The sequence below is a fragment of the Quercus suber genome, unplaced genomic scaffold (assembly GCF_002906115.3).
Source record: "Quercus suber isolate HL8 unplaced genomic scaffold, Cork oak 2.0 scaffold_800, whole genome shotgun sequence".
Taxonomy (NCBI): domain Eukaryota; kingdom Viridiplantae; phylum Streptophyta; class Magnoliopsida; order Fagales; family Fagaceae; genus Quercus; species Quercus suber.
The window spans coordinates 115,793-127,843 of record NW_027070235.1 but is presented as its reverse complement, the minus strand read 5'-3'; the positions used below and the strand labels follow the sequence as shown (position 1 = coordinate 127,843).

At 31.5% G+C, this 12,051-nt stretch overlaps 1 protein-coding gene and 1 long non-coding RNA gene across 2 annotated transcripts; one reads left to right on the top strand and one right to left on the bottom strand.

The window, feature by feature from the left end:
* Window positions 1-286: 286 nt before the first annotated feature.
* LOC111987526 (tyrosine decarboxylase) lies at window positions 287-1,823 on the bottom strand. The gene is given in 2 exon segments (XM_024019250.2): window positions 287-871; window positions 873-1,823. Coding segments are annotated over 2 exon segments (1,536 nt in total).
* Window positions 1,824-8,716: 6,893 nt separating this feature from the next.
* Window positions 8,717-9,447, top strand: LOC136064925 (uncharacterized). Its single transcript, XR_010626569.1, has 2 exons — window positions 8,717-9,011; window positions 9,195-9,447. It is a non-coding gene; the product is annotated as an uncharacterized LOC136064925 (long non-coding RNA).
* Window positions 9,448-12,051: the final 2,604 nt, after the last annotated feature.

The following is a 12,051-nucleotide window of genomic DNA, read 5'->3' as shown; positions in this document are numbered from 1 at the left end:
AAAATTAAGACAAAAAGTAATATGAGAACCACAAAGAGTACTTAAAATAAAAAAAGCTAGTTTATAATCTTTCTGCAAACACACTTAGCAAACTCATGCTTTTATTTTTAAATTCAAAATTACATTGGTAATATTTTAACAAATGGTGGAGGGGATTGATTCTTCTCATGGGAAGAACTAAATTTCAAATTCTTACCCTCATTTATTGTACGAAAATTTTTTTTTACTTGCTGCATGCAAAGAAGATTCAGCCTAGCTAGGCTTACACAAGAAGAGCCCATAATTTTCAAGTGCTTAGTATGAAATCTGCATGCTTCTGCACCATTTCCCAAGCTGTGTTAACGTGTCGCTCCTATAGAGTTGCACCAACGGCGAATCGTATCACGCATACTCCCTCGACCACAGCATGAGTCATGAAGACACGGCCCGACATGTTGATAAACTCCAACAATTTGCGGTTTGCCTCATTCGCATCTTCCTCGCTTACTATGTCAAGCTTATCATTTTTGTGTACTTTATCACTTAGTGCTGATGGCAAAATCCTGAAACAAACCATGGCAAATTTTCTAGAGACCACAATTTCAAACCTTTTATCCTTAGCTACAAGCCCTTCAAAAAGGTTGGCCATTTTCACATGGTTTCTCATGAAGCTCCTAAGGTTATCTACACCATAGCTTCTAAGCACAAACCATAATTTCAAGGAACGAAATCTTCGGCTTAAGGTTATCTGCCAGTCTTTATAGTCCACCACTTGCTTTGAATCCGTGGCTTTATTCCTCAAGTACTCAGGGTTGGTTGAGAGTGACTTTATCAAGGCACTAGGATCTTTTACCCAAAGGCAACAGCAATCCAAAGTGGTTAAGAACCACTTTGTGTGCATTAAGACTAAATGAGTTTGCATCCTCAACACCATGGATGAAGTGCCGAAACTCAGGACAAATACAAGCGCTTCCGGCATAAGCAGCATCAACATGAACCCACATTCCATATTCTTTTGCCACAGCACATAACTTATCTAGTGGATCAATGGCAGCCGTTGGAGTTGTTCCCACGGTGGCACATAAAAACAATGGAACTAGGCCTGCTTCCACAACTTTGCGAATTTGGGCTCGTAGTGAGTCAGGTGATAGTGCATAAGATGTTGACTTAGAAGTCTTGATGGCTCTGAAATTCTTTGGATGGATCCCTGCTATTTGTGCTGCTTTTTGGATTGCACTATGTGTCTGGTCAGAAGCATAAACCACCAACTTTAAGAGGTTCTCTCTTCCAATTTGGCTTAGCATTTGATCCCTTGCAGCGACAATTGTGCACAAAACGGCCTCACAAGTAGTCCCTTGTAGCACACCCCCGCCATTGCCAGAGAAAAGGAAAGACTTTGGCAGCTCAAGTATCTCTCCAAGCCAATCCACGACTATTGTCTCTAGTTCAGTAGCTGCTGGTGATGCAATCCAACTGAATCCGACCACATTGAAGCCGGTGCTAAGCATCTCGCCTAGAAACCCTGCCATGCTACTAGTGCATTGGAAGTAAGCAAAGAAGTTTGGGCTTTGCCAATGTGTTAAACCAGCAACAATGTGCTCCTGCACGTCTTGGAGAATGGTTTCAATGGGTTCTGGATTATGTGGGGTGGACTTTGGCAAGCGTTTTTGGAGATATCCCGGTTCGACTTGGCTTAGAACCGGGTATTTCTCTACATCGCGATAATAATCAGCTAGGAAATCTATGATCATATGGCCTTGTCGCCTGAACTCCTCAGGGTCCAAAGGGCTAATGTTAGAGGAAGAAATGTGGCTGGTTACGTTGTCAGAATTGAGGCTACCCATATATATATATATATATATATATATGTACTATGGGGAAAAGAAATGGTTCAGGATTCTTTGGTTTTTCTGGTGGAAGGGTTATAATTGTGGAAAGGAAAAAGTGAAACGAGAAACTAGAGACTATCTTGTAGCTGATGAGATAAAATGAAGGTAATGGAGGGTTTATATAGATGCCATGAAGCTACGTGAGGAATAAAATTTACGTGATTTTCTTTGAATAGACCACCATTATCTCATTAGCCACAAGACTGCCCAAGTCATTTACAGCACCAGAGGGATATATATTTATGTGTGTTAAATGAAGAGTATGGTTGTGAAAGTGATGGTGAGTAAAGGGCTGATAATGAATTAAAAACCATGCCAAACCGCTCAATTAAATTTTGATTCGTACATCATTGGGCGCACCAGAGGGATGAATACAAAAAGGTCGGCCAGTATGTTTTCCATTGTGTTGTTGCCCTCGGCTAGCGTTAAAAGGTTAGCTCAACAGTTGCCTTCACGAGAAATGCCATTGATCAGCTCCACATTCCAAGACCACAATGTAGTTACAATACTGTTATATACAATTACAATTATCAACCAAAAGAGACCATAAATATGATATTTTCTTGTATCCAATCGGAAAGTAACAGTATAGTGAGAAAAGAATGTATGAAATGAATCTATCAATAGCATCCACAAAAAAGAGGGTAGTTATTGTGTAGTTTGGGAGCATTGCTTCATGAGAGGAGGGAGTAATGCTTCCCGACTAATCAATAAATTTCCCAAAGAAACGATATGAAAACGCTATATTCAATAACGCCAGCCATGTACAATAGCTTATGTGTCACTTACAAAAAAAAAAAGAACATTAATTCTTTAGGCCTGCTTGTTTGTTGTTTGTTTGCTTTTTTTTTTTTTTTTTTTTTTTTTTGATGAGAATCAAATTCTTTGAGCTTGTTAGCATGGAGCATTATGTGACCATGCCAAATTTTGTCTCACAAATAAGAATTATAAGTTATAATGGTAAAATTACAGAATTACTAACTTGATTAGGACATTTTTAAATCTTAAATCCTAAAATGTGACTTATCAAATTTTTTGTGATATATTATATAAATATAATAAAAGTTAGGTTTTAGAAATTATGATTGTGTCAATGACAAAATGCGTGTATTACATGATGTACAATAAATAACTTAATTATTTTATGATAAAATAAGTACTAAATATTAAAAAAAAAATGCTAGAGCTACAAGCACTGAGCAACCAAATGTATAATTGAATCCTAAAGCTATCACTTGACTGACAAAAAATTTAATTCCACTACTTACACAATAAGCTTTAATTGTCTACAAATTAGGTGCATGCACTAATTAACTCCACAACTTTCCAGCCTGGGGTTTAGTACAACCGTACAACATTTGCATGTTCCTGCACCGCTTTCCAGGGCATTATAAACGTGTCACTCCACCAACAGCAAATTGAATCACATAAACCCCTCCAACCACAAACGGGAGTTATGTAAACTCGGCCGACTTGGTGGAGGGTATTTGTGTTGAGCTGCTGAGCATAACTGTAACTCTGACGCCCTATTTGTTTAGGTAAAAGTATTTTTTAAAAAATGAGTTATTTTAAAAAAAATATTTTTCGTAAAATTATTTTATTTTCTTATGTTTGGTAATTACTTTAAATGAGTTGAAAAATAATTTTTTAATTTTCTTTATTTAGTTTGCTGTAAGATTAAGTTGTTTTTTAAAAAATTTTAATGGAAAACAATATCTAAAAATAAGCCATATTTTTTTCTTGTTGACCAAAGATAATTTTTCTTTGACTTAATTTTTTTTATATTGCCAAACACTAAAGAATACAGAAAATTATCTTTATAGATCGATGGTTTTCCATCAAAACAAACAGAGCGTCAAAACTTAGTTTTTGTCACTCAATTCTCAAGCCCCACGTTAAGAAAGCATGTTTGGCTGAATTTTTGTTTTCACTCTTTATAACTCAAAACTCTAAATTTTGAATTTGAGTCACCGAAAACGAGAACATAATTTGGAAGTTTTCAAGATATGAAAAACAATTAAGCTAATTAGAATGTTCCTCGTCGCTTAATTAGGATGTCAAAATTATCATTTTTGTATTGAGAAAGTTTGACTATAAATTTGGTTGTAATAAATTGCTATAATTCTTACTAAAAAAAAATTAATATTGCTATATATTTTAAAAATTTATATATATAGCGGCTTTGTATTTATGACAGGAGTACTAACAAATTTTGTATTTCAATATTCTCGGTTGCTCCTATCTCAAAGTGAATGCTCTTATTCTCGGTTGCTTCTATCTTAAAGATGAAATTACCAAAAAAAAAAAAAAAGATGAAATTACCAAATATGCTTGCTGATTGGGAAAACGGAGGACGTCCATTTGGCAAGAAGAAATTCTATTAATAGTGTAATTTTTTTAGTGCTTATATAGCAAGAGAAAAATCTTGGGATTATTTTTTTAAAATTTTATATTTTATGGTTTGAAAATCTTATAGACTCCATTTATTTATTTTGACAAAATAAGACTTGAGCATGCAACACTAGAGAAAGATATAAATTGACTAGAGTTTTTTTTTGGCTAATCACAATGTAACATTCATGTCTCTTGCTCCTTTTTTAGTCACATTACATGTGTTCTTGGAGATTTATATTAAACTTAAAGAAACATTATTTAAATAATGTTTTATTTATTTTTATTTATATATTTTTTAAATAAGGTTGTTTCATCCATAAGTAATATCAACTTGATAAGTTCATCATTATATTTTTTCTAGATCATAACTTGATTGCAATCATTATTGAACATGTTCTTGATGAAGTTTCTCATTTGTGCAACTTAATAGTAAAATTATCAAACATTTTGTTTCTTTTTTGCTAAACAAAAACCAGCTAGAGGTTCCCCACTCTTCGTTGATTAGTATTTTTCAAGAATCATAGAAGGAAATGCTTAAACTAAAAACTAGCTATATGTTTGGAAACTCGGGAACATAACAATATATTTATATATTTATTATTTATTTTATTTTATTTTACTAAAGGAGTGCTTCACATACCCAACCATAATGAAAACGTCAAAAGATAAAAATTACAAATAAAAATTGTCAAAATCTAATCGAATGAGTTGAGACTTACCCGCACATTGAGAAGGTTCACGAGTAGTTTAGAATAAAGACAGAGCTAAAGCAAGAGTCCACAAACAGACCAAAACATGAACAAAACAAAAACAAAAACTTATACATATACAAAAACTAACAAACTAAATCAACAATTAATAATTTAGAGAAACAAAAAACAACTAATTGAGTAACAATATACTTTAAGAACATAAATTTAAATGTTTACATACAAAAATTAACAAAGAAGAACAGATTTAATAGATTTTAAAAGGAAATTATAAAGTTATTTTATTTTGCATTTTTATTTTTGATTTATAACACTAATTTATATCATTTTCTGCCCACCAACTTATATGTATAAGAGCACTACAAAAAACTGGTCCTATAGTGGCGTTTTTGAAACGCCACTATAGGTACTAAAAACGCCACTATAGGCCCATTTTAGCTATAGTGGCGTTTGCTATAGTGGCGTTTACAAATGCCACTATTGTACCGCCATTATAGACCTATAATGGCGTTTTACAAAAACGCCACTATAGGACTGCCCTATAGTGGCGTTTGCAAACGCCACTATAGGACCACCTACAAACGCCACTATAGACCAATTTTTATTTTTTTATTTTTTACTCTAAAAATTTATTGTTTGGGTTTGTTGGGCTGAAAACTCATTCGTACTTAGGGTCAATCCAAATTGAGTCCCTACAAGATCAATTAGAATATTTGCATTAATGAGGGTTTTTTTTTTTTTTTTTAACCATTGGATCTACTTAAACCCAATGGTTTAAAAAAAGGGTAACTCTTTAGAGTTACACCAGGTATAACTTGAACCCATCTCTATATATATATAATTGGTGGAACAAAAAGTGGAATATGAAATGTGGTACAAAGGATTTGTATTACATCTTATATTTCAAGTTTGCTACATTTTTGGAGATATTTTAGTGCACTATTTATATATTGAGGTTGAGGTTGACAAAGTAAGTATCCATCAGTTTATTCATGTACTTGAACTCATGTGGTTTGGGCTGTTTGGGTTTGGGTTTGTTTTTGACAAAATGTACTTGTGTCAAATTTATTAAAAAAAAATATATATATATATATATATATAAATAGAAAAGCCCAACAAAGTTAGCGGTTAAGGAAACTCTCCAACTGTTTATAAGGTAAATAAACTTTGTAGCTATATACCACTAAGACTTAAACTTATAAGTTAGTGAGCAAAAATTGTAAATTACAAGTAAGATTTTAAAACTAAAGATAATAAATAGAAAATAAAACAACTCTATAATTATCTTTTAAAGTTTATTAAATTTTTCTTTCTTCATGAAATTTTTTTTATAAACATTTAAATTTAATTGATTAACATATATATTAACAATTTTTGTTTCTATTATTCGTTAATTATTGAATCTAGTTAGCTAGTTCGTGTATAAGCATATGTTATGTTTATGTTTATGTTTTGACTCCATTTATATTTATTTTTAGTTGCGTCTTTGTGCATGCATGTGTGCGCTCCTATATATGTGCACATACTTTTTGACACTAACATTTATTTTAAACTAGAAGCAAAAAAACCACCCAGATGACCATCACCTTGAGACTATTAGTCTATCTTCCATTTATATCAACATCAAAGTCATTGTCTATGTAAAGCAAAGTGTATAAATGACTTTGATGTTGATATAAATGAATTTGGGGTAGTGAATCTTCTTTTTTCGTTAAATCATAAGATATTTCTCTCTGTATATGTTAGCATCACATTGAGAAGATTGGTAAACAGTAATATTTCAAGATAATATCAACGGCAATGTCATTCAAACTATTTTATTAGCTTTAATGCTTTATCTTTATTTCATTTCAAACTTATTTAGTTTTTTTCCAATTCAAGTTATAAATAAATTTTTTTTTCCAATCACAATTGTAGGATTTTTCTGCTAAAACATTAGTCATTCACTAACATTTAGGGTCTGTTTGGATGTTGCTTATTACTGAAAACTGAAAATTGAAAACCCTGTAGGAAAATAATTTTTAAATATGTGAATAGTACTGTAGGACCCTGTTTTAAAGTTGATTTTGTCAAATTCCTACTTGCAGGTCCCGTGAACAATGCATGAAACCCACAGAAAACGCAAACGCAGGCTATTTCAGCTGTATCCAAACTCTCTCCACTACAAAAAACTTGGCCTATAGTGGCGTTTTTTTTAGCGGCGTTTGTCAAAAACGCCACTATAGGTACCCTATAGTGGCGTTTTATATAAACGCCACTATAGGTACCCTATAGCTGCGTTCAGCAAGTCCTATAATGGCGTTTTATATAACGCTACTATAGGTACTCTATAGCAGCGTTTTTAAGGGCCTATAGCAGCGTTTTTAAAAACGCCACTATAGGTCTGACCTATAATGGCGTTTCTCGTGGTCTTACAAACGCTGCTATAGGCATTTTTTTTTTTACTTTTTAAAATTTTTTTTTCGGCTGGGTTTAATTTCTTTTATAATTATAATAGATCTATAGTGGCGTTTGTTTGTCAAACGCCACTATAGACCTTCCTGTAGTGGCGTTTGACAAACGCCACTATAGGCCCTTGTGAGTGTGGACCTATAGTGGCGTTTGTCAAACGCCACCATAGGCCCTGTAGGTGTACGACCTATAGTGGCGTTTGACAAACGCCACTATAGGTTCGAAAAAAAAAAAAAAAAATTTTGACAACAAATTTCACTACATTTTAACAATATTTTTACAACAAATCATGAGTAACTAATTGTTTGTTAGTTCAAATTTGAATTTAGCACTGAGATTGCTTTTTTAACCCAACAATAAGAACCAATAACAACCCACCATTTAAAATTTGTTATAAAAATATTGTTGTAAAAATATTTTATGGTATGTTTCAAACTATTCTTAAAAAAAAAAAAAAAATTAAACAAAAATAAATCCGTAAAAAAAAAAAAAGGGTGATATATTCTAGCTAGGAATATGCCATAGAATATTCCTAGAATATTCTATAGTATATTCCAAAATATTCCTTAAAAAATTTAAAAAAAAAACTAAAAAAAATCAATCCGTAAACACAAAAACTATGATTTGTTTTAGGAATATGCCATAGAATTCTAAACTATTCTTAAAAAAAAAAAAAAAAAAAAAAAAAAAAAAAAAAAAAAAAAAACCGAATTGATTCAACGTTCAGGTAATATATATATATATATATTATTATATATTTATATTTAAATGAGAGGTGTTATATTAACAACATTTTTATAACGTTTTCACAACAAATTATAAGTGGTTAGTTTTTATTGGTTTAAATTTAAACTGAACACTAAGATTATTTTTTTGCCCAAATAGTAACAACCAGTAACAATATGCCACTTAAAATTTGTTGTAAAAATATTGTAAAAATGTTGTGAACATGCGTTTCTCTATATATATATATTATATGAGGTGCTACGTCCACAACATTTTTACAATATTTTCACAATAAATTATAAGTGGTTAGTTGTTATTAGTTCAAATTTGAACTTAACACTAAGATTACTTTTTTTTCCCAATAATAACAACTAGTAACAATCTATCACTTAAAATTTATTGTAAAAATATTGTGAAAATATTATGTACATATCATTTATATATATATAAAAGAACTAAACAAAAAAAATTTTAAATTCAAAATTCAAAACCCACCTAACCCCACCTACCCCCACTCACCTTATCAATTCATATTCTCTACGTTTAGCCAACTTCTTCAGACTTCCTTTTTTTTTTTTTTTTCCCTTTCTTTCTTTCTTTTCTCCCTTATCTCAACTTCTTCAAACTTCTTCAGACTTCTTTTTCTCCCTTACTCCCACTCACCTTATCAATTATTTTTCTCAACGTCAAGCTAGCTTCTCCACTCTTCTTTTCTCTCTTTTTTTTTCCTTCTTTCACTATTCTTTCACTACACACCTAGATTTATTCTTTTCTCTTCCTCTCCATTTTGATTTTATTTCCCCTATTTTATTTGTGGTAGTGTTAATGTTAGTGGGTTTTGGATTTGAAGATGGTGCTGCAAGTAAGTATTTTTTCTTTTTTAATTTTAATGATTGTTTTGGTCTTTTCCTTGATTAATTTTTGTGAATTCTTTGGCTTTTTATTATTGATAGGTATAGAGATCTCAAGTGTGATAATATCTTTGTTAATAGAACCAAAAAAGTAGTGAAAATTTTGAAATCTATTTGATGATTTCTTTTTGCAGGTTGGTCTATGGTGGCTGAATGTGTTGGGGTGGAGTTGCTATTTTTTTTTTTTTTTGGATGTGAGCATATTTTGTTTAACTTTGAATTTTTTTTGGTGGGTTTGTGTTTCATTTTGAATTTGCTGGACTATAGTGTTTGTATTTTGTATTTTTTTGAATTTGTATTTTTTTAGATTTGGATTTGTAATTTGCTGAACGTATTTTGTTTCATTTTGTATCATTTAATTTAATTAAAATTGTAATATTAATTTAATTACAATCTTAATTCAATTAAAAAAAAAACTTTTTCACGTAAAAAAAATTCTTTTGATTACCAAAAATTAATTTTTTGGTAATCAAAATTTTTTTTGGTGGTGGTTTGGCTATAGTGGCGTTTCAAGAACGCCACTATTGTTCCGTCACTTTATACTTATAGTAGCGTTTACAAACGCCACTATAGACTAATTTTTTTTGGACAAATGGTTGCCTACCCCCACAACATACAAGGTAATTTCTCCTCCTAGGCTCTTTGACAATTTCCGAATGGTATCAGCCCTCATTGATAAAGAATCCAGAAGATGGAATGCCAACATTGTCTTATTCCTTCCCTTTGAAGCAAATATAATTCTCAATATCCCTCTAGGCTATAATCTCCTAGATGATAAAATTATTTGGGCTGGTAATAATAAAGGGGTGTCTACTGTGAAGAGTGTCTATTATATTGCTTCTAAATTAATAGAAAAAGAGGAAGAAGGGGAATGCTCTATAGGAGAATATAGAATCCCACTCTAGAAAAGGATGTGGCATTTAAACATCCTAGCAAAGACTAAAATATTCACCTGGAGAGCATATATGAATGGCTTGCCAACATTAATAAACTTACAAAAAAGAGGAATTACAGTATATGAAGTCTGCCTGTGCTATGGAAGAGAGCCTGAGACTATTTCTCATTCCTTGGTTAGTTGTGACTTAGCCAGAAAATTGTGGAGCTACTAGATGGATTGCCTAGTGGATAGCTTGGAAAATTGGTCTAATTTTTCTAACATAGCTTTGGAAGTTCTTGCTAAAGGGACATCCATGGACCTTGAGATTTTTTTTTGTGACTGCCTAGTCTATATGGTACTATAGACACTCAATTTTGCACCTATAATTTAATCAAGGAGAATAACTTGAATGACCAATCCATGTACCCTAAAAATCAAAATTGCATTACATGCATCAGTTTGTTCTTGCATTACATGCATCATTTTGTCTTTGCATTACATGCATTAATTCATTCATTGCATATCATAAAAATGATCTTGAGATTCTAACGGTCATAGCAGTGTTTCCGGTTATCAAATCGGACTATCAGATCGAAAGATATCGCATGATCAAGTTTGCACAGTCAACATGCATTGTGTCTAGGTAGAATCGACCACACATGATCAATTTAAATTAATTCTAATTGGTTAAACAATCAAAATTAATTAAATAATTTTTGTGATTGGTTGATAATTAGTGTTTGAAATAGAGATGCATGCATGGGAATAAAAGGGATGATTGGATAACAATAAAATAGTGGATAATCTGAACTTTATCAAGATTTATTTTAGGATATTTATCTATAAGATAATTGTCCTTAAATATCTTGAATTATCCAAAAAAGAGATGAAAAATCATAGGCGGAGGATGAAAACGCGTCTAGGTACAAGAACCGGCCAAAAAACCCTAGAAAAGGAGTCCAAACGGCACCCAAACACGAAAGTGTATTTGGAGCCATAGGGCCAATTCAGCACTTTTGGAGTGCCGAACGACACTCTAAAAGGGTCAAATTTCCCTTATGTGGGCTTTGGCCTAACGGCCTTCGAGTGACAATTATGCATACCCTTTTCGATCTTTTCGCAAAAGGATGCGTCTAGATTCAAACCCTAATCGTTCGTACCTATTTTTTAGAGTCTTCTAGCCTCTATAAATAGAGACTGAACCTAATAATTCAACACTTTTTTTCTATGCTCTAGGAGGCATACATTTTTTACTCTTAAACCACCCATATTTTCTGATCTCCTCTCTGAGTTTGTTGCAAAATTAGGGTTTTTAGGTTTCAAAGATAACTGAATAAGTTTCTTTGAACCCTAAAACATCCTCTCAAGAATAAAGTGTGCTCACACAAGAGGTTGTTTCCTTCACCCCTTTTCTTGTGATGTGATGATGCATGTTATATCTCTTTCTTTTTCAAAATATCCATAACATGAATTGTAAATTGTTGTTTTGTTAAAGCATGATTGCTTTTATGTGATTGTTATAATCTTTTTCTTGAATGTCAATAAATCTGCACGTGAACAATTATTTTTCTTAAAGCAAAACAGATCTGCATCTTTATAAGATGTAGATATGAATTTTTCTCAATACAAAAACAGATTTGCATCTTTATAAGATGCAGATCTGAATTTTTCTCAATACAAAAACAGATCTACATCTTGATAAGATGTAGGTCTAAGTTTTTCTCAAAATAAAAATAAATCTACATCTTCCTTAGATGTAGATCTAAGTTTTCTCAAACAAAAAGAGATCTACATCTTTACGAGATGCAGATCTAAATTTTTCTCAAATCAAAACTGATTTGCATCTTTCTTAAGATGCAAATATATTTTCTTAATACATGCAAATTGTTGAAATAAAGAAAGAAATTATGTATTACTGTGTTTGTGTTTATTTTAATTCATGATTGCATAAATTTAGATTATGAGTGAAATTCTCTTCTTAGATTTTTTTTTTTTTTTTTTTTTAAATACATAGCAAAACAGATCTGAATTTTTGTTATCAAAAAATCATTCTTTTAAATATAACAAAACAGATCTGAATTTTTATCATCAAAAGATAAAAGCATGCATTTAGA